We start from the raw sequence: 26,755 nt of genomic DNA, 5'->3' as shown, positions 1-26,755 counted from the left end.
GTTATAATTGTACCAAGAAATGTTTTTATTGTTAATTGTAGGAAGTGTCGTTTAAAGGCCTGCCGAGAAGGGACGAACAAGTCCGAAACACATGTTTAAAGTGTATGTGTTCAGGTGAACTAAATAAAGAACATTATTTTTGATCTGTAAGACTAAATATCTGCATCCATAATTTCCAGTATAATAAGTCCTGTTAATATATAGAAAGTACTAGTATACAAAATAAATTTTAAATACAATTATCTATTATTGTATATTAAATTTCACATGGTGGTTAAGCATAAGGTCAAAACTAACAAAATATGCTTACAGTTAATTTGAATCTGTATCAACCAGGACATCTTTTAATCCAGCTCCTTGGTGTAGATGGATTTCTGTCTTTGCTATTTTGGATTGTTCTTAGAAAAAAGAAAGATGTTTCTGGAAAGTGGTAAAAGTCCCCTTTTTGTCTACAAGAAACAGAGCAAGGGGGTTTTGTTGTATCTTCCCAAATCTTTTCTCATTATTTTTTGTAACATGGATACTTTCTCTCATGGTTCACAACATATGAAAAGAAAAATAACACACACACCTCTCTCTCTCTCTCAAAGTTCCACTCCTTCTCATTCAAAAATACAACTTTTTTTCTACCACAGGCCATGTGTTGCCAATCTCCTTTAGCCAAAATATATAGAAATAATTCAAATAAATGAAACATTATTGTGTCAAGAACAGATTATAAGAAGTATTCCACAGTTTAAAATTATATTCCTAGATTGACCTTGTAATATTTTATTTTATTTACACAACAGCATTGCTTTCTGCCATTTTGCTAATGTAACTGAAAGTAAAGATGACTTTATATTTATTTGTTACCTTGTTTTAAACTGTAAGTGTAGAAATCCATTTTGTATTAATTACAATAATATTTTTATGTTGTTTAAATTATTATTAAATAACTTGAATTAGAATAAAATAAAGTAAATTAAAAATAATTCTTGGTCAACAGTATTTACATATATTGTACTTTCCGGCGTATAAGACAACCATCGATTTTTACAGTTAACATACAGAGTTTGGGATATACTCGCCATATAACACTACTGTTCTTTCCGGCATATAAGACGACTGGGCGTATAAGACAACCCCCGACTTTTGAGAAAATTTTCCTGGGTTAAAAAGTCATCTTATACGCCGGAAAATACAAAATTGTCTTTGTGATCCGTTGTTACAAACACAAGAGACTTTCAAAAACAATTTTCAGTTATGGAGACAACCATAGAATACAATAATTAAATAAATGTTCATATAATGTTTTCTAAAAAGCAATTGAATGAATGAAACATAATTTTGACATTCTATTGGATGACTTGACAATTACACCTTATCAGGTCCAAATCTATCAATTTTGATATTTGGAATTGACAGATTTGATGGCCTGACAATTGCAATACATCAGGTTGAATAAAGAGTTTCATTTTTGGTTGAACAGTTATAATTAATATTTTTGACTCAATGCAGTTTAGGAGATTCTATCTGAGTTCTTTTTTTATTTTTATTTTACTGATTTTATAATTACACCTGCAATGAGTTACAGAAACAAAAACAAAAAAAAAAAGAAGAAATTGGAAGATAGAATGTTTGAGCTGCTATTTTACTAATGGAATATAAACTTTGTATAGATTAACTGATATGTTTTTAATGGCAACTTCCAAGGTGTAGGTTATGCTACATTTTTATTTTTACTGTAGCAATTTTCTACAGCTAATATACTTCTGTGGGTTATATGCAGGAAATTACAGTAATTAATTTTAGGAATATCTAGTAAAAGAATAATCATAGCTGGGTTTAAATTCACAAATTTTATTAGCATCAAGTTAATACATTTCAGTTAAAGAGAGTCACCTGTATAATTTGAGAGGACCTTTTCTGGAATGTTATTTACTAATTAAATAGGTACCATATTTCTGTGCATATAGGAGCATGCTCTTATAGATGGGGCAAAATTGGCACAATATTGTACAAAGTGCTGATAAAACTCATTACAGGAAATCCTTGTTAGTTTGAAATTCGAGGTAAAATATTCCATTATTATTAATTAATTAATAATAATAATATAAATAAACTGCAGGTAAACAGTGGCCCAAAAAGTAGTAAGTTTCTGAAATTTAGTAGCCTAGAGCTCTACAAATATTTCAATCTGCTACTTGTAGCCAAATCTTGCAATCCTAAAACCCAGCTGTATTTTATGAAATGAGAGAAAAACAGGGTCCATGTGTAAGGTGACATCCGAAAATGTATTACAGTAGAGCATCAAAAAGTGGAACCAATTGGGGACTGGGGTCCTTCCAGTTAATGATTTGTTCCAGTTTCCGACTTTGTACGAAAAAATACATTAACCTGTCAGATGTTCAAATTTTTCTCCGTTGCGTATCGCCTCCTGTTGAATTTTTCTCCGTTGCGTGTCGCTTTGTGTTGAATTTTCGTCGATTTTAAGCCTAACGAAAATTTTTATAATAATCATCGAGGCTATCGTATTGTTAAAAATTATTTCTGCATTTTGTACAAACAAAATAAATATATTAAAGAATATAAAAAACATGAAAATTATACTTTAGAAGTAAATTTAGTATCAAAAACATTCGATTCAGCACGACACAGTCCGACTGAAAATTGTTCCACTTTCCGGCCATTCCACTTATCGACGTTCCACTTATCGACGCTCTACTGTATTGTAAAAGCAAAGTCATATTGACCAGATTAGAGTAGTTTTTGGTCTATCGTTCTCTTACAGTATGTAGGCACTTTGATTTAAATGATTGAGTTAACATAAGCATTTTGCAGTTTGGGCAGAATTTTCACTTTGAATTACAAAGTAGCTGTATTTTAAACTAACCAAATTCCTTAATATGTAAGTCTATATCCCTGGCCAGGACAAAAGTACAGTTATGAATTAATGGGATTTCGAATTATTCAGATTTGAATTAATGAGGAATTCCTGTATTTTTAAAACAACTATTATAATATTAGAAGCATTTTTTTAAAATTTTTACTAATAGTTACCACAGAGACATTATTTAGTAGTTACTGTACATTTATATTTAATTTACATTGACATGGAAGCATAACCCAAAACAAGCTGACACACATAAGAATGCACTCTTATATGTGAGGTATGCTCTTATAAGCAAAGCAGGACGTGTGTTTCAAAAATGTGAGAGCAAGTGATTTTCATTTAAGAGCATGCTCTTACAGGGTGACAATAATTAACCCGTACAAGTTTTTTGTATCGTAAATTTATTAAAGAAATGAAAATTAGCAAAACAACAGCATATAACAGTGACAATACTTTACGTATTAATCAGATATTCAGCCAGTTTCAAAGTGGCCTCCTGTTGCTTTGATGCAGAGCCCCAAACACGTTTTGAAATTCTCAGCGATGGGCCGCACTCTTCTGGAGACAGTTTGTCTCACTCCCAGCGCAAGGATTGCTTCAGCGACTCCAAACTTTCATGGCACTTAGAACAGGCCCTGGCCTCCAAAATGGACCACACACTGTAGTCCATTGGGTTCAGATTCGGCGAGTACGGTGGCCATTCCGCAGACGAGATGAAATCGGGAAAATGAGCCTTGCACACTCCTGAGTCTTCTTCGCCCTGTGTGTCGGTGCCGAGTCCTGCTGAAACGTCCATTTCGCACTGCCAAAATGCTGCTGAGCCCACAAGTACCACAGCCTCGAGAATGTCACGGTGGTACACATCTTGATTGATTTTGGCCCCTTGATCGATGAAAACAAGGGGTGTCTTGCCGCTCGCACAAATTCCGCCCCAAATCATGACTGACATTGGATTTTGTGATGTTCGATGACGGCTGAGCGTCCAGGAGTCCCCGCAGACCAGTTTCTGTCGTTTTGATGGTTGTACGGAGAAAAGCTTCTCGTCTGTGAAGAGAATGCACTCCCACTGTCGACCTGCGGTCCGACGCTTGAGTTAACAGGATCTTTGGAGTCTCATGCACTTGTTTTCATCGGTGAGGAGCTGAACCTTTTGGAACTTGTAGGGTTTGAGTACGAGTTCCTTTTTCGCATTAAACGCACTGATTTGCGATTGATTCTGATCTCACGAGCAATTTTTCTCATGGAGACCTTCGCATGTCAGTCAACTCGCTTTGTGATGATCTTGCGGTTCCTAGACGTGTTGACAGTGCACTTTCTTCCATGTTCGGGACGGTCACCATTGTGGCCAAGCTCCTTGAATCACCGAACTGCATCTGAGACTGTCATTTTTGGAACACCGAGCAGACGAACAATTTCACATTGATGCTTTCCTTGCCGGAATAGCTCCAAAATTGCACAACATTTGTTCGACACCATTAAAAAAATAAAGAACTAACCCTTATTACATCAAAAGTACATCTACACGGGCAGGAAATCATGGAGAATTAAACAATAATATGTAAATTGGTGACAGTAAAAATGTTCAGGTGCAGCATTGCTACAAACTTTGTACGGGTTAATTATTGTCACCCTGTATATGTCTGGTAATACTATAAAATTAATTTATTTGGATCTCACGTTGAGCTAGAGATGAAGAATGTCATTTTAAATATATATATATATATAAGCTGTCTTTGATAACTTTTGGTTAAATAAGAAATGAAAAGGTATAGGTTTTTGAAGAATTATTTACATTTATTAGTTTGTATTGGTTCAATTTTAAAAACATAATGTAGTTATATTTATAACTTTTTTGAATAATTTATTTACAGGTCAGGAGAACATGGAAATGCTATAAGAATTGAAAAATTAAGATATACTGGCAAGGAAGGAAAAACTTCTCAAGGATGCCCTATGGCAAAGTGGATAATAAGGCGATCAGGAGTGGAAGAGAAGATTTTGACTATAATTCGGCATCGACCTGGACATAAATGTGCCACAGCATATATTATAATTGCAATTGTGGTTTGGGAAGGTGTGCCATTAAAAATGGCTAATGAGTTATATAAAACTGTTGTTTATAAAACTGTTAATTTTGGAATTCCTACACAAAGACGATGCGCTATGAATGAACAGTAAGTGTGTTTTTATTTTATTTTATCTATTTCGGTATTTAAATAAATTTAAATTATACTGTGATTTAATTATACAAGTCTTGCAACGAAATTGTCCCGCTACATGTTTACTTTTAATTGTTTTATATGTAACATTGGTTTTGGTTTCCTTTATAATATTGTATTGTTGTTGCTGTATACATTTCAATGAAGTGATATACTGTGTCTGAATGAATTTAAATAAGTATACTCAAACAGTTTTGTCTGTAGACATTGCTACACTGTATTACATAAGGGGTTTTGTTAATTCATACTCTGGGGTAGGCCTTCCTTGCCAAACAACATTGCCTTTTGTTTTGATCAAATAAATAAGTAATATTTCATTTCCCCTTGGCTATGAATCCAAATAGTTTAACTACTGATTTATGATTGGCAGAAACATGCAAATCATTGCTACTTTACAACTGTTTGTAGCCAGCTGTTCATTTTGCAAAGTGAAATCAAAAACATGGCATCTGGAAAACCCTATCAAAAGTTTGAGGAACACAATTATAACATTACATAAATGTGGCAAATCAATATACGGTCAAACCTGTTTTTTGCAGTGGATAGGGACTGCATAAAAAAAAATCGCAGGAAACTTCACGAGTGGCTATAAAAACTAGTTTTCACAACACAATATAAAAAATAGTTTTTTATGCAGTGAATAGGGACCGCATAAACAAAAGTCTCACATAGAAAATATCTCAAAACCATACGAAATAACTAGGAATTGCTTTTTTAACTCCTTGGGCCTTTTTCTGCAATCCTTAATGGGAAAAAAAATCCTCTAAGAATTTTATTTTTTATATTAATTAATTATTTCCACTTAAATATGAATCTAGCATTAAAAAGTTAAAAATAATTGTTAAAAAATGATTTTATTTGATAAATATAGCTGCAGGAAGTGTTATTTCATTTAACAAGGTGTGAAATTTCACACCTGCAGTTTAAAGCTGGATGGAGCTAACTTACTGCATATGTTCAAATATAACATAATATTTATGATTTTTATGCTATTAGAATAAGAGGGGACCAAAAAAAGTATGAGAAAAAAATTTTACTGAATAAAAAATGAAAAAACCTGCTGATGTCATAGAAAACATCCAATAGAGCTTTAAAAAATTTTACAGGAGTCAATTATGTTCCAATTTGATTGAAATTTTCATATACTGCACAAAAAAATCGCACAAATAAAAATCACACAGAAAAAAGACTGCACAAAAACAGGTTTGACTGTATTTCGTTTCCAAGAAATTGAATATACAGGCAGTTTTTGAGTTACAACAGAGATCCATTCCTATGGCTTGATGTAAGTCAGATTTCATCATAAATCAGTTCACTATGTCTAATTTCATTTCCACTTCCTTTTGTACTTTATCCTTTTCCTTCCTTATCTCACTCTTTTTGCTGACTATTTCCTCCAGATTTAACATTCTCCTCTGGTGTGGCTCTCTACTGTTGTGTTGGCCCTCTTTTCTCAAGTTGACTCTCTTTCTGGATGTTGTGTTCACTCTCTACTTTTCTCTCTCTCTTTCTGATTTCTCCCTGCTCCTCTGACTTTCTGTTTCTCTTCTTCCCTCTTTCACTACGTTTTTCGTCATTCCTTTTTGTTTTATTCTTTTGTCTCATCAATCATGATTTTATGCTGGAGAAAATTGGGGGTAATGAAGGATAAGTATGATTACTTATTCTTTAGTCCTCCTTCTCTATTATGAATTATATATGTCCATGTAATATGGATAAAGTAACATCTGTCATCTAACACTGTTGAAAAAGGGGGAAATGACAGTTATCCTCTTTGTCTTTTTTTCTGAATGTTGTGAGATTTATAACAATTAATTGATAACATTAAAGGATTTACAGATTGTAATTTAAGGAATTAAAAATTATACATTCTTACTATATTCTAAATTGATATACCAAAGGGTTATTAAATTTTATTTAATCTGAAAGTTTTGTTCAAATATTTTATATGTAACTTTGGATCTGGTTTGTAGTTGGTAATAAAAATATGTTTTATGTATGCTAATTTATTTAAAAGTGATGAAACAGTTCAACTAGATAAATTCAAATTATTTTCACAACAGTAAACCTTTTAAATCTATCAATAACTTTTTAATGAACATATATTTTCAACCTTAAATTGGTTGAACACCTTCAGATTGTATTGTTCTAGGAACTCCAATTTACAAATAACTTCAGCTATCTTTGGAATAAACATTCTGTGACATCTGGCCAGTGTTACCATATTTAACTAAAGAACCAGTTCAATTAAATAAATTTTTCGGATTTAGAAAATGAACATTTAAAATAGTCAAAAATGTTTGTTTATTAAAACATTATTGTTGGATTTAAAGGTTTTTTTTCTTTCTTTTGAATTGATTTCAATCAAGATTAATAGATAGTTAATATGACAAATATTATTTGATATATCCAATGCCAAATGAAAATCTTAATTTTTTTAATAGGAGGACATGTGCTTGTCAGGGATTAGATCCTGATGGTTGTGGTGCTTCATTTTCATTTGGTTGCTCTTGGAGTATGTATTATAATGGCTGTAAATTTGCCAGAAGCAAAATTGCAAGAAAATTTAAACTTTCTGAGCCACAAGAGGTACAATTTTTTTTAATTGAATTTTTAATAAAATAATTATTTTTTATGGTTTAAAATATAATTTTTATTAAAATAAAAATTTTATAATTCTTTTATTAAAACAATTTAATCATTAATTGTATTAAAAAAAGATAAAAGCAATTACTATTAACTCTTTTTATATATTTTTATCAAAGTTGGGTATTTAATTATTAGAATTATAATAAAAATATATAAAATTTCATAAAACTTAAACAAAATCTTAGTTATCTCTTTTGCTTTTCAACTTTTCATATGAAGTGAAATGTTAAAAAACAATAAACTGGTATTAAAAGACTTTAAAACTATTACTGTTTGTTACTTTCTTTATTTTTCTTGTATATGCATTTCGATCTTTCGATCCTCATCAGTACATTCACAGGACTAAGTTTATCCTATAAATAAATAAATATCTGAAAAAAGAAGAGCAAAAAATTACAAAAGAGAATACAATATTTTTTAAAAACTTACAATTGCCATTTTATAACATATTCTTTCAATGTCAATCAATTTCTTGTTTCTGCGACATCTACAACTGTACACCACTCTAGTGATACATTTACACCCGTATTTAAATTTAGTAAATAAACACTCTTAAAAACCTTTATACCACAGTTATTTTTTACTATTCTTCTAACTTTTTGGTTATTTTTAATAACCTTTTTCAACATTCGATTATAGTTGTTCTTGGAAAAGGTTATTGAAAATAACTGAAAACCTTAGAAGAATAGTAAAAAACGGCTGTGGTATAAAGGTTTTTAAGAGTGTTTATTTATATTTGTACATAATGCAGTCATAGAAGAATTTAAATTTAGTAAATTTACATTTTTGTTTTTTAATTTTTTTACAATATTGAAATGTTCCCTTATATTTCTCTTTTTTACTAATATTTTTAAATGATATTATTTTAATATTATTGTGGTCTATTATACATTTACATTTTTGTTGATGTTTTATCCAAGCCAACCAATGGTGTTGTAGTCTTAGCACTATTAAATGTTCTTTCACTCTAATTTTAAGTTGTCTACATGTTTCTCCTATATATTTATTATTATTATTATTACAATTACACTTTAATTCATACATTATACCCACTGAATTAATTTTGTCTTCTTTATTTTGTTTATTCTGTTTTTTTACCTGGTTACCTTGGATAGAACATCGACAAAAATGTAAATGTATAATAGACCACAATAATATTAAAATAATATCATTTGAAAAAACTAGTAAAAAAGAGAAAAATAAGGGAACATTTCAATATTGTAAAAAAATTAAAAAACAAAAATGTAAATTTACTAAATTTAAATACGGGTGTAAATGTATCACTAGAGTGGTGTACAGTTGTAGATGTCGCAGAAACAAGAAATTGATTGACATTGAAAGAATATGTTATAAAATGGCAATTGTAAGTTTTTAAAAAATATTGTATTCTCTTTTGTAATTTTTTGCTCTTCTTTTTTCGGATATTTATTTATTTATAGGATAAGCTTAGTCCTGTGAATGTACTGATGAGGATCGAAAGATCGAAATGCATATACAAGAAAAATAAAGAAAGTAACAAACAGTAATAGTTTTAAAGTCTTTTAATACCAGTTTATTGTTTTTTAACATTTCACTTAATATGAAAAGTTGAAAAGCAAAAGAGATAACTAAGATTTTGTTTAAGTTTTATGAAATTTTATATATTTTTATTATAATTCTAATAATTTAATCATTATTTATAAGTAATTGATTAATTAGATTTCCACAAACTGTATCAATTAAATAACTTTGGTAATTAAATCATGATGCAGGAAAACATTATGATAAACTTTTTCTTTATAATTTAAAATACGGACTAATTGAGTAATTTTCAATATCTGTTATTTTGATTAAAATTTTAATTACTGTTATCAGCCTTAAAAATGAATGTGTACAGACATTCTGTTTTAACATTGATAATACCAGGTAATTAAATATACAGGGTGAGTTTTTTATCTTGAGACAATGAAATAACTTAATTGGATCTCGTTATTTTGGGAAAAAAATATAGACAAAAGTTGTAGGGTTTCAAAGGGCCAATCAATTCGTGACCTTGGATGTGACCTTGACCTTCAAGGTCATTTGAGGGTCAAGTCCGTTTTTCAATGGGAACACACATTTTTGACCACAGCAATGAAAAGAGCAGGAAATTTCACAACCAGATATACTTTTGACCTTATGAGTCTAGGTCAAAGGTCAAGATTATTTTAAGGTTTAAATTATAAGCTATTTCTAATGGGAAACCATACTTTTTATTACTGGAATAGGCAGGGAGGTAAAAGTTACATTTACATGGAAACAGCGGAAAATTTCACAATCAGTCGTGACCTTGAATACCACAAATTTGACCTCTGAAGGTCATCTCAAGCATGATAATTTTAAGTGTGGCTATACAAATGCATCGAAGTGGAAGGGCATCATTTTGAACATTTGTTATAAAATTTCCCCCAAAACCAACATCTCAAGCAATGGCAAGAAGTAAAGTGATTTGCCAAAAACAAGCACCGCAATAGTGAGAGGCAAGGAGACTCACTGAAAATAAGCACCTCAAAGGGAGTAGAAAACTACTACATCCACGTCATTACTCCTGAGTAGTGCTAAAAGTAGTGAATGCATTTAAAGGTCAAAGTAATAAGGTCATGAAAAAATGTAACTTTTACCTCCCTGCCTATTCCAGTAATAAAAAGTATGGTTTCCCATTAGAAACAGCTTATAATTTCAAACCTTAAAATAATCTTGACCTTTGACCTAGACCACAAAATCAAAGGTATATCCGGTTGTGAAATTTCCCGCTCTTTCCATTGCCAGGGTCAAAAATATGTGTTCCTATTGAAAAAACAGACTTGACCCTCAAATAACCTTGAAGGTCAAGGTCAAGGCCACCAATTGATTGGCCCTTCACAACTACAACTTTTGTCTATACCTTTTTTCCCAAAATAATGAAATCCAATTAAGTTATTTCATTGTCTCAAGATAAAAAACTCACCCTGTATAAATGTAATGTACAGTACATTTATATTTATTGCGATATTTTTTTGTACATATTTAATTAGTAATTTTAAGTGGTCAGATGGCCAAGCAGTCAAGGTGCCAGCCTACCATTCTGGGCCTGTCCAAACCTGTAACGGGCTTGCTAAAAGAGGCCATCTTAGTTCCCATAGGGTAAAAAAAGTTAAAAAAAAATTAGTAATTTTAATGATATTTAGTTCAGTTATTAAAACTAGGTACAGTACCTAGATCAGCAATAATGAAAAATATTATACTAATTTAATACATTTGGATTATATTTGTGAACTATTAAAAATTTAGAATAAGGCCTGCAGCTCATCATATGTGTGATGCTAGCATTATTGAATACATAAAGAATTCAAGTATAGTACAATCTTACTACTCTGAACTAATTATTACACAAAGTTCTTCACATTAATGAAAAGTTTGGATTAGTAAAAATGCACCTAAAGAAAAGAAAGCCAAAAAGGACTACAGACAATTACATACATTTTAAAAAATTATACTACATTCATTTGGTACACATTTATGTTAAAATTTTTATTGAAAAGAAATCAAAAGAGTCTATAGCTAATTAAAAGATGATTGGTAAATTTTACAAATTTCACATGGCTCTGTATATGCCATCCTTTACAATGATTTGAAAGTGCATTACAGATGTTCGTAAGTACAGGTATTTACGAACATTCAACATATAAACTTTTATACTTGCAACAATTTGACTGTACATCTAAAATTTAAATTTTGTGTGGATTCTGAAGTTCTCTTGAAGTCTGTCTTTGGCCAGTAATAAATGTATTTAAAAGTTTCAATAAAAGTTTAGTTTACTTTTGCTTTTACCATATAGAGTCCAGTTATCTTTAATTTTCCAACTGAAACTAATACCAGTAATAAATTTTTGAGTTATTAATAAACAATTACGTTTTTGCTGAATATAAAATTTTTTCTTACAAATATTCTTATTTAAATGAGAGAATAATAATTAAATAGTGGATTGTGACTGAATTTCTATTACTGTAATTTTCTACCTATAATCTACAGGTGCAATTATTTGTTGGCAGTAAAGTTTGTCACATTATTTGTGCACATTCGTATATTGTTTATTTACTTTCTTAGTGCATCACCAATGAAATGACAGTTTGTATGTTTAATAATAAAAAATAAGTATTTGCAAATCTAAGAAAGAAATTACACAATTCATTTTAAAGTGATACAATGAAAATTTAAAATCTAGAATTATAAAAGGCAGTTAGTCCCCACTTTATGACAGCTGAAACTGGTCAAGAAAATTATTTCAAGTTCAAAGAATTGGTCACATCCACCTCCAAGAACAGAACCTATGGGATTCTTGGAGAAGCTACAAAACAGTCATCCATTTTACCAACACCTCACTAGAATTCAAGTTATATAATTTTCATATGTATGTTTGACTGCTTTTTAACATGTGTAACAAGGAGCACTGTTATTCTATTCAAAAGGGCCTGCCCACCATAGCATTAGAAACATCTGCAACCAAAAATGACATGCACAAAGAGCATACGTGAATATGTCAATGAAACAGAACTGCACTCATTGGATTCTTGAAGAAGTTAGTTAATGATTATCTAAGCTAAAACATATTTTAAACAAAGGTTAACTTTAAAATGTTTGCTGTTGGGCTGGCAGACTTAAATAATACTATAGTCAATTACAAGTAGAAATGAATGGGTTTGTTGTTTTTGCCTTTTGTAAAAGTCTGCCAAACATGTAAATTCTCCATCATATTTTATCAGGTTAAGACAACTTGTTAACAAACAATAAAATAATTTGAGAGCTATTTTTTAATGTTATGGAGAATTATTGGAATAAGCAATTATTTATTGTGACATTGTTACAATGCCTGGCTGCAATTTTTATTTTAAAACACATGCTCTCCACCTCAAATTAGTAGTATCTTGCCCCTGTACATCAGGTCTCCAGAGGTCATGCATAGGACCCCTCCTTTGGAACGTTCTTGCAGACGGCACTGAGACTTGTCATGCCAGACAATGTCCAGTTGCAGGCCTATGCAGACGACCTGTTGCTAGTAGTTGCAGGCATGAGCAGACATGATATGGAAGCCATAGAACAACTCGTTTGCTGGGTTGCATAAACTATCTTTCAGCCCTGAGAAATCAGAGGACTTAATAGTGGCCCGGGTGGGAGTATTGGCATGATGGCCAATATACAGAATCAGGGATACCCCCATCCGCAGGGTAAGTGAATACCTCAGTGTTATCATTGATTTCACACTATGCTGGACACCTCATTTAAGGTATGTTAAAGCCAGAACAAACTTTGCGATAGTGGCACTATCGAGACTTGCCAGACAGCACTATGGCTTAAGCGGTAGTGCAATTTGGTCCATCTACCAGATGGCTTTAAAGCATGTGATATGTTATGCCTGTGGTATCTAGTGGAAAGAGTCCGCCAACGTTAACCAGAGCAGGGCCCTGCTTACTATTCAAAGACCCGCTGTCCTGTGGGTAGCCCGTGCATACAGAACTGTGTCCACGGAGGTGGCCCTGGTGCTCGCCGGGTTGCTTCCTCTGGCCCTGGTAGTCAGCCAGGAGGCGGCCTTCTACAGAGCCACCGTGGAGGGTATAGAGGCAAGACACTGTAATCAGAGGTGCCTGATCACAAAACTCACATGTCAGGCAGACATATTGAGGGTCCATCCCGCACACAGGATTGGACTTGATTGGGATGTTGGTGAACCAACTAACAGCGGTGTTGAGATATATACCAATGGCTTGAAGGACAGCAGCCTAGTAGTTGCTGTGTTCTAAGTCTTTTCTGATGGAGTTCAAATGTATGAACAGTCAGTCAGACTGAACGAAGAGGCTTCCGTGTGCCTGAGGTTGGCCGATCTCCAGTAAGTTGTGATTGGTTAGTGACTCAACTGTTAACCGGTCATGGGAGGTTTCCCCACTTCAGGTCCAAGTTTGGACAAGGAGATGGTTGCTGCTTCAGTGGGTGTTCTCACGGAGACGCGAGGCACTATGTACTTGACTGCCCTCTTACGGAGGACTTCTGCAGGACAGTTGACAACGTTGACTGGTCCCAGCCACCCAAGCAAGTACTTCGAACGCTAGTAGCAAGTAAAGAAAACCTATTGAGACTAAAGGAATTGATGGTAACTGTAATAGGTTCTTTTGACCTATGAGTCCAAGTTTTCACTGGGATGGACTCCCTTCCTGGAGATGGGAGTCCCACTGATCGTTTTTTAGGCGAAGTCCCAAGTGGATGTTCAGCTGTTTGGACGTGTTGAGGTTTGCAACCCCCATCGTCCTAAATGATAACGCATAAGGTAACTTATTGTCAGTAAGAGACCTATGTGCAGGACAAACTGCATCAAAACGTATATGTCCCAAGCTAGTGGCTTGAGTCTGGCTTCCCCCAGGTTTGACATAAGAGTCCAAGACACCTAGTTGTAGCGGAGTGTCCGACCACTTCCTATGATTCAGACATAGTCTCTTTCGTATCCTGTAGTGCCACTTGGCGGAGCAGGGGCAACCTAGAGTTGTGTGTATGAGGGAGCCCTGTACATCATACCTTCCTGCTAGCAATAGAGTTGTGCTGGTCATCTATTTAACTCCTTTCAGGGGTAAATTTTTGAATTGAAATAACATGATTTCCAGTGCAAATTGGAAGTTCATATATAGTTAATCAGGGTCTCTTGCCCTTAAGCTTTCCATATCTGGTCTTGACTTTCATCTATCCAACTCTGTTCTCAAGATTAAGAAAAAACAGACAGATGGAAAACAGTGGGCATTTATAGGTTTATGGTTTTTTCCAAAATGCAGCCCAAAAACTGGTATGGATGTATGGAATGTATAGAAAATTTACTATATATATATAATCTGCACTGTGCACACATGGAACAGTTTCCCCTAATCTGTAGATTGCATGTTAAAAAACTTCCAAAGTTGTATCCACTAACATACAATTTAAGTTTTGCAATGTGTATCTTGTAAGAGATTTTTCAAGTTTAATGCTATATGGCATTCATGCATGAATATGTGGTATGAACTCCATAAAGATGAGGGAAATCATGTGAACATAAGAAGTGCTAAACCAATTTCTGGGATCTTATTTACCTTTTCTGGGCAGTAAGTTTATCAGTCAGCAGATTCCAGTTGAGACTAAGCATGAAGAAATATATCTATTGGGGTACATATAGGTTCCTGTTACATTGTCAAATTGCAAGTTTTTTACTATCACTCACACAACAAAAAATGCACTCTATTTTCACAACTGGACATTCCACTACCAGATGCATCTGGTATTGAATGTACCCATTGGTGGAATGGCTTTTGTTTATGTTGCAACAGATTTGCATTAGCATTGTACCTTTAGAAAATTAGCCATTATTAAGGGCTATATTTACATCATTAATAAATTTTCTAGATGGGTTGTGATCTTTAAAATGACATTGCCAAAGTATTATCTGAGTAAAAATACAGGGTGAGTCTCAGTCTGATGTTGAACTTGTCATGAATTTCACAAGAAAAAATCATTCATAGGTATTTACATAGATTAAAAGAAATATTTAGTTGATATAAATGACATGTTTGCCAAACTGCCACCACCAGTATCTGTAGTTCCTTCATCCTTTATGCAGTGCCAGCAACCTTTTTATTTAATATCCCTTCTGATGGTTATGCCAATGTTGGCTAATATTAAAATATTTTATTATTAGCATTTATAGCTTATGTTTTTAAGTACAAAGTGGATATTATGAATTCAAAATTTATATATTGTCAAATGACTGTAATTCTTTTGATTCTCAAGTCATTTTGTAATTATTTAAATATAACAATGATAGCTTAAACTTTTTACAAAACATGCATACTATTTGAATTTTCTTGCATGTGAAATCTTTACATCTGAAGATGGAACACCACTGTCTGATCATTTATCAGCCTGTTTCATGATTGAAAATGCCATTTTTAAAAAGTTTTTTTTTGGGAAACCCACTGTCAATACTGAAAAAAATGGTAGCTTTGAAAGTTGGGCAATGGACAGTGCTACTGCAGTGCATAATTAAATTAGTGTTCTATAATCTCAGTTCATAAATGATTGTATACCAAAAAGTGTCTGGATATGGAACAGTCTTCCTTATAGGCTGGAAATTTTGGTACTTAAATTTGTAATTTTTAATATTGTTTTCTTAAATTTTTTTACTTGATTGATATACATGTTTTAAAATAAAGAGTGAAAATAGCTAATATATTATATCTAATTTATCAAAATGAGAAAATAATTTTATTTTTAATCATTATGAAATTTGACATATTTTATTACAGGAACAGGAACTTGAAGATAAACTTCAAACTTTAGCTACTCATGTCAGTCCATTATATAAGAAAGTTGCACCAGATTCATATAATAATCAGGTATTGTATAAATTTATTAATGTCTAAACATAAATATTGTTTGAAGGAATTAAATACAAGATATCTGTAACTAAAAGACACAGATTTTAATTTTTCTTTAATCTGAACTTTGATTCTATCTTCTATGCAGATTAACTAGCTTAATCAGACCATTTACAAAAGTGAGATTTTATGAATAAAAATTATTTACAAATGTAATTTTAATTTAATTATTAATACTAATACAACTTATGATTATAGAAGTTTAAGAAATTCCTGGCAGAAACTTTTTATATAATTAAATAAACTTAAGAAAAATCAATATATATATATATATATATTGTATATTAGCAAAAATCAAATATCAATATATATATTGATATTTGATTTTTACTAAACTTCAAAATTCGATAGTCATTTTTATTTAAAGATTATTGACTTGCAAAAATACTTAATATAAATTATTATAAACTACACTACACTGGAGAACACCGGGATGTGTAAAATACTGCACTCTTAGAACCTATAACCGGTGTGATATAAAAACAAAGGATGCTTATCACCACAAACGTTTTCGAACTGCTGGGAGTTCTTCTTCAGGTGTGAGACTGAATTACTGGACAGAGCGAACTGTTAAAGGAAATTCGAGAAACAATAATAAGGTGTTACATGAGATGCATGTGTTCGTCTAGTGGATCCAACATGACCTTAAAGATCGGAGTCTATTATTGTTTCTCAAATTTCCTTTAACGGTTTGCTCTGTTCCATCAGTAATTCAGTCTCACACCTGAAGAACTCCCAGCAGTTCGAAAACGTTTGTGGTGATAAGCATCCTTTGTTTTTATATCACACCGGTTATAGGTTCTAAGAGTGCAGTATAAATTATTATCTTTTGTAAAAACTTTTATTGATACATATTTACTAATTATTGTATATTCTTATGTTAAAAGTAAGTCATAGTTTAACACGTTGACTGCCACGTGACTTTTTAGGATTCTGTTGTAAAACGCCAACTTAATTTAATTATATTATATTATTAAAAACTCTAATCAGAGTATATAGTAATAATCAAATAGCATATAGAATGTGTTTTTCTTAAAATAAAGGTATTACGAATTATCTCGTAGTTGGCTTATGTAACAGAAAGCTCTTCGCTAAAGCCAAACTACGAGTTAATTCGTGCACAGACACGATTCGTCCTGTCACTTCGCTACAGCCAATCGGAGATGTGCGTCTAAATTCATTAGTAATAAATCGGATATAGAGGCGAGCACATCACATTTACGTCTTTTTTGAGAGTGTTATTTTTTATTTATTTTTATAATCAAATTATAAATATCCCAAAATGGATAAGAAAAGACCACTGACTAAAAAACAACTTGATTACTACACTAATCTAAGTGATTCAGAATCTGACAAAATTTTTGGTGAGGATGGGGGAGTTTATTTGGCAGCGAAATGGTCCTGTTACTGTATGTAAATGGAAAGACAAACGAGAAGTCCTTACCATTTCAAACATGCACGTTGTTGAAATGGTAGAGGTGTTCAATCGCAATGGAAAATGTTCGATGAAACCGAATATAATTCGAGATTATAATCATGGAATGTCTGGCATTGACGATCAGATCAAATGCTATCGTACTACACAGCTCTAAGAAAGACTATTAGATGGCCCAAAAAGGTTGCATTACATATTATAGAAATATATATACATAATGCGCACAAACTCTTTCAAAAAGCAACTTCTTCTAAAATAAAACTTATGCTTCTCATTATGACGAATGCTTCTCTAAACTAAAAGTGTAGAGAAGCATTCGTCAAAGCGTTGATTGGAGAAGAGATTCAACCAGTTTCAAAAAAAATTAAATTGCAGAAGCTTCACTATTTACAGAGTATCCCATCTACTCAGAAAAAACAACATCCGACAAAGCCATGTCGAATTTGTACCAAAGCTAAAAAACGCCGAGAAACGCGTTATTTCTGTCCAATCTGTCTTGAGAAGCCAGCCCTTTGCGTAGAAGATTGTTTTAAAAATTATCACAAACAATAAAAATATCGTTTTGCTTTTGATTTTGAATAAACATTTTATAATATTTTCTGTTCGTTTAAATTTATATTTCTGTTTTATAAATTATCACAAACAATAAAAATATTGTTTTGCTTTCGATTTTGAATAAACTTTTTATGATTATATTTTCTGTTCATTAATTAATAAATGTTCTGTTCATGTAAGCCAAACTTGATTTTTTGTTCTTGCCCCTGAAGCTATCTATTCATATTTACACTGATATACTACGAATTACATCGTAGCTGCACAAATATGGCAAGGAAACAAACTACGATATAACTCGTAGGTGGCGTCCTAGGCAGAAACGGTAACTACGAGTCATCTCGTAGATGGCAGTCAACGTGTTAAATATAAGTTTTTATGAAAGCTTTATCTTATAAAGTACAGTGGAACCTCGGTATATGTCTGCTTTAGAATACGTCCAATTTGGAATACGTCCTGTTTGGACGAAACAAATTTTGCCCGATATATGACTTTTGTTTGGTATACAACTTAATTCAATTATATGTGCCATCTTTGAACAAGTAGCACTATCGGTGTACTAGACCAGACTAGATGTTCGCAGTGCCACGGTTTATAACTTTGTTAAATTTCTTCTAATTTTAATTTGTAAGTAAAATTTTATTGTTTTTATTAATCATGAATTGCAAAAAGGCAAATGAAAAGCAACAGAAAACTAAAAAAATGACTAGAATCACAATGGAACTGAAAAAAGAGATTGTTGAGAAATACGAAGGTGGCATGCATATCGAGATTTAACTGTTGCATACTGTATTCCGAGAACGACGATATCGACAATCGTGAAAAATAAAGATTATATTAAATCTGCTAACGTTGCGAAAGGGGTTAAATCAATTTCTAAACAGATTATTAGTATTAAGGAGAGTTTGATTTGATTTGATTTTGATTTAATGATTTAAATAATATAAGTCAATATACTGTAATAACTTTAAAAATCTATGATAAAATTTATTTTTTTATTAATGTGCTCAAACAGTGTTTAAATTATTAAATGAATACTAACAACGAATGAAATTCAAAATTACAAAAAAAGGCATTCGAATTTACAAAAACCCGCGACTGCGCATAGACGGGTCTAAGCTACAAACAGAATAAAAGAAGAAATTAATAAACGGTTTAAATTATTTTACAACCCCATTAATATACCATATCAAGAGAAGTTTTTTTTTACATGAGAACAGATTAATCATTTTTACATTACTTCTTATGGGAACGGTTGGTTTGGTATACGTCCTATTCGGTATAAGTCCAAACATTAGGAACGGATTAAGGTCGTATACCGAGGTTCCACTGTATTTCTGAAATAATATTGTATCAAGATTTCATTAGAAATTATAAGAAAAATTAGAAGTATAGTAGACTCACTCATATCTGAACTAATATGGGCAGGAGTGATCCAGATATTAAAAAAAAAAAAATACAGATAATGGAGTGTGATAATTTTTAAATAAGACTGTAATATATATATGGCTACTGTATATGTAAAAACATGTTTATTTTGACTTTGACACTTATTTTTTGACAATTACAATTAATTTTGAAAGTGTTATGTTAAAGTTGTTTGTTTTATTCATTTCGATTTGCTGACAAGTTGCTACATCATAACAATACCAATACTTTATCATTATCACATCAGTGGTGGTCAGCAGAAGTTCATAGAAGGTCACATTATGCCTTCTACAAACTTCAATGCAACCTTAATAGAAAAAAGTTACTTATTGCAATATACACACTGCAGTATGGAAAGGTAAGTATCAGCAGTAGCAGATTTAGCACTTGAGAGGCTTCAGGCACAGTTCAATTTTGAAGTCCCCTTCTAAATATTTTCACTACTCCTACACCCTACACAGTGTGCATTCTATGTGCACTTACTCTGGTAGGCACTATTTTGTTGTTGCATTCCGTTGAAAATTTTGTCTGTGCATTGGAAAACAGTCTATACACATAACAATAAATGCATTTACTTGTTTTTGAATATATCTACAACTGACAGAATTCTTTAGTGCCATTTGCTTTCACACATTAAAAATTTGATTCACAAACATTTCTATAATAGGATGTTTCCATCTTCATATTTTACTTTAAGGGTTATAATATCTCCAATATTGCAAGATTTATTTATCAAATAGTATTGAATCATTTTATCAGACAAGTTCAGTGGCCACAGTGCAATGTCATTTGTCTTTATGTTTACCATAGTCTGCTGATAATTTATTTTGTTGTTCCAATTCCACTTTGCTATTTGGTTCTTTATTGATAACATTTATATCACAAGTTGTTGATTTTTTGGTTTCAATCTGAGCTTGCTTGCCAGTTCCTTTGGCTTCACATCACATTCTGCTTCAGTTTGCTCACCTGTTCTTTCAGGTCCATTTTCTTTTTTAGCTCATTTTTCTGAAGAAATTATAAATTTATCCAGCAAATTTCTTTGCTGTTCTGCATATTCTTCTTTTTCTCTTTGACTTTTGCATTTCCAAGTTCCTGATTCAAATTTTCTTTTCACAGGCGTGGTTAAAACATTAAATAAATAAATTAGTATTGAATAAAGAATAATTTATGAGCAGTTCCAATGTTACAAAACAACAATTCCTAAAAATATTCATAATTAGAAGAAATTTATTGATTTTATAGACCTTGTATATAACTCTGACATCACCTTATGGAATAAATCAAATTTGTAACCTAATTAATATTGGTAACTATTATGTCTTGTATTTTCTGTTTATATATTTCATGTTAGGACAAAAAATTTGTTCCTTGATCTATGGTACTGGTACCCACGTATTTATACATGGAATCTAATTAATATTACTGTTGGGGGACTTGCAGATTGACTACATAAATGTTAATAATATTAGAATAATGTTTGAATAAGTTATTACATATACTTACTTGATAACAAAACAAATGTGCTATACTTCTACACTAATTAAAACACCAACATGAAATTGAATTACACCATTATTTTCTGCCAAACAGTATCAGTATGTATACTAAGATGCTTTATTCTGTTAAAAGTTTTATTCTATCAAACATGTTTGTACTGGTTTTTGAATGTGTTCGTGAGTGTGAATGTGCATGTGTTTATTCATGTAGTAGTTTGTGATCTGTACAGCATTGTCTGGGGAACAGTTAGTGCATATGGTTTAAAATATGACTGCTAGGATTGCCACCTGCAAAACATGTCATAGCTGGCATTATTCCTTTCTCAATTTAATTTGGGGAATACTGCTAAATTATTACTTATTTTTATTATGAAAAAAATGATAAATAAATACCATATTTACTCGCATATAAGACAATCTCGCATATAAGACAAGATGTGACTTTAAAGATCAAAATAAAGAAAATTAAATTTATTAATACAATTCTTACTTTATTTTGTTTAATCACAAATAAAGTATTTAATGCACATAAATGCACACATTATCCCATAAAAATTACTAGCATTTTAAACTTTAAGAAAAAATCTTGTAAAATCGACAACATAATTTGTTTGTGTAAAGTTGAACAATCGGGAAGCTTTTTTTTGCCAATTCTTAACAGTCAAATCCACTCTCTGTAGATTATTACACTTGTGAGTTTATCTGAATTCTGATTTCAGAATAATCATCTGTTTTCACATGTTAATAAATTAAAACTTTTATCAGGATCCCATGTGATTTTGGAATTCAATTCAAAAGCTTTGCTTTTCCTATTGCTATTCATCTTTACTCCTAACAATACACAAGAAGGATTCAAACAACCCAGATAAAATACTTTTGTTTTTAATTAAACACAAGAGGGTGAGCATTCGCTAAAAAAATGCGAATACACAGTTCACAAAAATTATTGCAAAAACACAAAGAATCCTTTGCTCGTGCATATAGGACGACCTAGGTTTTTGAAGCAGTGAAAATTGAATAAAAATCTCGTCTTATATGTGAGTAAATATGGTAATTGTTTTTTATTTTGAGAGCTGAATTTTGAGGCCTCAGGCATGCACCTGGTGTACCTTTGCAGAAATCCACCACCTCTCTCAGAGTAGTGTACATATTTTTAAAAATTTTTGGTTGCCTTTGATCAGTCCAGATACAGAAGAGTCAGATATGGGAGAATCTACTGTAGTAAATATTAAAAAAATCTGTCTTTGCTGAACTTACTGATGAGTATTGTATTATTGCAGTTTTAAATCAAGTAGATAATGAGTTAGTTGTCATTTTTCTATGGGACTGTCCATTAATTACATTCACTTTCTCTTGAAATTTTTACTCCCTCTCCCCCATTGTCCCAGTTTGTCCAAGTTTCCATAACTCCCTCCCTCTCCTCAGATGTCCAACAAAACTCAACTCCCCTCAAAACCTTTCTCACTTTATGAATAATAAAATCATAAACTATATAAAATTTAATGAAATAAAATGGACATCCATTGAAGTTTAACCCCTCCCCATTCCTTTCTCAACTTTGTCTGACTTGTCATAACGTTCTCCCTCCCTTCCAGTGTGGACATCATTTATTGACAGCTCCTTAAGCTGTAGCATTGATTTCTGTAAAAACTATTGAAATTTTACATTTTTATTGTGAAAACAAAAGTGATTTTTATTAATTAATAGTCATTCATTTAATTTCAGAAACCAGAATATTTTAAACATGCTAGTTTATAAAATTAAATAAATATTTCTAATTCAAAATAATAATTATAATAAAAAAATTCCACTCATTGTAATCTTATTTACTTCTCTCAATGTTACCTCTCTCAACATTATCTGTATATGCATGTCCCAAAGTGGTTATAAGTAGATTATTGTAATTAGAAATATTAAAAATGTCATAATGTAAATTATAATTTTCAGGAATGAAAACTTGAGTAGAGAAATAAAGAAATTTTCTAATTATATTTTCTATCGTTTTATTAAAAATTAAGTATGTGGAGCATTCAGAAAATAAAGAATGTTTGGCTATAAAAAAAAAAAAAGAAAAAAACAGTGGTGTTAGGAAATAAGTTTTTATTAAGTAATTAGTACAAGATCAGTTATTTTTATACATAGTTGTCATTATGATTTGAGTACTTAAAGTGTGACACTAGTTTTTGGATTCCTTTGTCATAGACTTTCACCACCAGTTTTTTTCAGCCAGTTACTAACCACTTTCACTCATAATCCATTCTAAAACATTTGCCATCCAAAAACTCTTCCAGCTTGGGAAAGAGGTGAAAGTCACTGGGAGCCTTACGAATTTCATCATAAATTTTTCATTTCAGTTCTTTAGTCTGAAGACAGTCATCCAGAATGATGTTCATTATGAACTTCTAATCTTATTTGATTAAACATTAAATCCCATTTTCTCACACTTCCTTCATTTATATGTGATTGCCGTACACTTCCGTGATTTACTTATGAATTTCTATAGGACAAACTTTCTTTGCGTTTAGAAAGCAAATAGCACTTTGCATTTGATAGGACTTTTGACTTTTGTACACATTTTAACCAAGACAAAACAGTAATAATATGCCTGCTGTTATTGAAACTCTACATGCACTAAGCTAACATATCAGAGAACAAATTGATTTTGAAAACAGAAATCATTCATCTACACAGAGTGCTAAGGTCAAATGTTCTTTATTTTCTGGACATCCGTCATAGTAATATGATTTATTGATATTGAATTCTATAAAATTTAGAAAGAGTTTTATAAAATTCTTTCTAAAAATTTTCTTTATTTTTTCTTCTTTATGAATTTCAAAATCAAAAGAGAAAAGATAGAATTTTTAAGCATATAATTTTTTTATATAAGTAGCATCATAACTATTACAGTCATCTTACTCTTGTCATTGTATTTATCTGTAAGTCTATAACTTTTAAGTGATAATTAGGATCTGCATTACCAATAAATTAGTTTACTGATTTACCAGTAATCAGTTAAAAATGCATTAGTAAATGTACCGGTGTGGCAGTACACCATATTGTCTGTTTTTGTCCTTTTGTTCTTCATACACTTTTTCCCTGCTATTTGTTTTTTCCACTTCTAGAACTGTATAATTTTATTAATTATTCTTTCTTGGAGGTGAAGGCCACTCCTAGAATTCACCAACATTGTATGCAAGGTTACCTAAGGGCATACGAAGCAAAGGAAAGTCACTGTTGGGTTTTGCTTGAAGAGAGAAGACCATGAAAGGAGAGCGATGTTACAGTGTCCAGTGGCCAAGAGATGGGTGAGGCTAGAACTTCACGCGAGAACTTTGAAATTTCCAGGTCAAAGTTATTGTGTTAGAGCCAGCATTTCAACTTGAAGAGTCTGAACATGAAACAGACTTTTAGGATAAAAAATACAAGAAAATTTTCAAGAACTGACTAAAAGGAAGATAGAAGCAAACATTTTGCATTTAAGAAACTCACACATGGTCTTCACAGTAACCAAAAGACCTGGGTGTTCTTTCCTATCCTGTCTGCCATCTTTCTACTTCTCGCCCCTATTTCAAATTTTTTTTTATTAGAGTAAGTGTAATATTAAGAGTTAGTTTTAAGAAAATTATTCTGATAATTATTCTTGTTTATAGTATTGAATTATTGTGATTACAATTTGGTGTTATGCGGCTATTTTATTTTTGTAATTGTTCCGCCGATGACCAGGTTTAGGATTGCTGCCCGAGTAACCGTTCTAGAGTTGGCATCCTTTACTGAACCTGTACATAGTTATATCATGCAAAAATAAATTGAGTTTTTAACATCTACTGCACGTGTTTCTTTTTCTTGGGTGTTTGCCTTAGTTGACTGACAAAAACCCTTTCATATCTCACACTGGTAATTTGACATTTTTTTACTGGTAGACATGTAATAATTTTTTTGAAACCAAATATTTATTTGTCCACACTTTCATGTACATTTACATTTTTATATATTAAAGACATATAAGCATCAAATATTGTTCTTTAAACCATAAAAGTAGTTTACATTATTTATTTTTTAAATTATTACTTTAAAAACTGAAATTAAAAATTATAATGCATCTTATTACTATACTGTACTGGACAGTTCACAATTTGTTTCTGTACTTGTAATGTCTATAGCATGCTAGCAATTTTATTTGAGCAACTTTTTAGTTGATAAAATGGAACACATTTATTTGAATGTGAGCCATTGCATTGGCAAATTTTAATTACGTCAACTAAAAAATTTCAGGCAAAACTGTTGCTTTTCGAAATAGAACAAATGAAATTCAATTGGACTAGTGATTGTTTAGTTGCCAAATCATCAATAAGTCAGTAATTAAACAATCATTAGTCTGCTATTTTTGGAGTCAAAATTTAAAAATTGTAGTTAATTTTCTAATATCCTGGTAATATTTTGAAAATTCACTGTATTACCAGTAATAAAAAAGTTGGTAAATTTGTAATCCCTAGTGATAATATATTAAAAATTATTTTCTAAATCTAAAATTATATAAGAAAAATACTTACAAGTTAGTATATTATCACATTATTAATTATAATATAATATAATGTATATTATTAATTTATATTTTATTTTTTATGCTATTAACTGTATGAATTTTTAATATTTTTATTTTTAGGTAGAGTTTGAATCACAAGCATATTGTTGTCGTCTTGGAAGAGAAGCTGGACGTCCGTTTTCAGGTGTAACTGCATGTGTAGATTTTTGTGCTCATGCTCATAAAGATTTGCATAATATGAATAATGGATGTACTGTGGTAAGTTGTATTTGATCATATTATTTTAATTTCTTACTCAAATTCTCATTTAAAATTTTGAACAGAACTTAGTTTTTCTGATGTCAATACAATAGTGTAAAGCACTCTGTAATACAGTGTTCCTCAACCTTTTTTGACCTTTGGCTCCTTTTGAGCTTAATGTTTTTCTGTGGCCCACATAATAGTAGCTTGTTTTGATAAATTTTCCATTACAGATAACATGGTTAACATTACATCACATAACTTTTAATCTTGAAACTCAAAACATGTTATTACCGATCAGTGATTCTTAACAGGGGGACCGCGGCCCCCTGGGGGTCCGTAAGAAGTTTGCCGGGGTCGCCAAATTATGCAAAATTTCCTTCAGAGTATAATAAAAAGAAAATTGTTGTTTAACCAAATATCGTATTGAAAAGTGAAATAAGAAAGATAAAGTTTACCTATTTAGTTTTTTTTATTTCTTCTTACATACAACTTTGTTAGTACAGAAAAAATAAATGCCAATATGCTACTTACACTGCAATATTTACTTCTTTTATTCCAAAGCAATTCTAAGAAACTATTAATGCTTGGAATTTTAAAAATAATTAGGAAAAATAGTAGGCTTAGTAGTAGGCTTTGAAACTTTTAATATTTTTGAAAAAGATATGCAAAATCTTTACGACAAGTTATGGGTGTTTTAGTTTTAGCATCAACTTTGGATCGATTTATCAACATGTTTCTTATTTTATTTTTTGTTAAAAATGAATGAGTTTTTGTGTTTAATTGTGAAGTTTGAATGTTATTTAAATAGATAATGAAATAATAAAGTTATGATTTACATTTATTATATAAAAAATAAAGCAATAATAAA

General features: G+C 31.2%; 1 protein-coding gene across 1 annotated transcript in view; it reads left to right on the top strand.

Annotated features, from left to right (window-relative positions):
* Nucleotides 1-26,755, top strand: part of LOC136977190 (serine-rich adhesin for platelets-like) — a 97,845-nt gene that overhangs the window by 56,668 nt on the left and 14,422 nt on the right. Inside the window, exons 4-7 of the mRNA XM_067272644.1 lie at nt 4,747-5,049; nt 7,539-7,683; nt 16,059-16,148; nt 25,765-25,902. Of these exons, the coding sequence (XP_067128745.1) occupies nt 4,747-5,049; nt 7,539-7,683; nt 16,059-16,148; nt 25,765-25,902 (676 nt within the window). The remainder of the gene's footprint in view (nt 1-4,746; nt 5,050-7,538; nt 7,684-16,058; nt 16,149-25,764; nt 25,903-26,755) is intronic.

The sequence above is a fragment of the Centruroides vittatus genome, unplaced genomic scaffold (assembly GCF_030686945.1).
Source record: "Centruroides vittatus isolate TY-2023 unplaced genomic scaffold, ASM3068694v2 contig_452, whole genome shotgun sequence".
Taxonomy (NCBI): domain Eukaryota; kingdom Metazoa; phylum Arthropoda; class Arachnida; order Scorpiones; family Buthidae; genus Centruroides; species Centruroides vittatus.
This window is presented reverse-complemented; position numbering and strand designations above follow the sequence as displayed.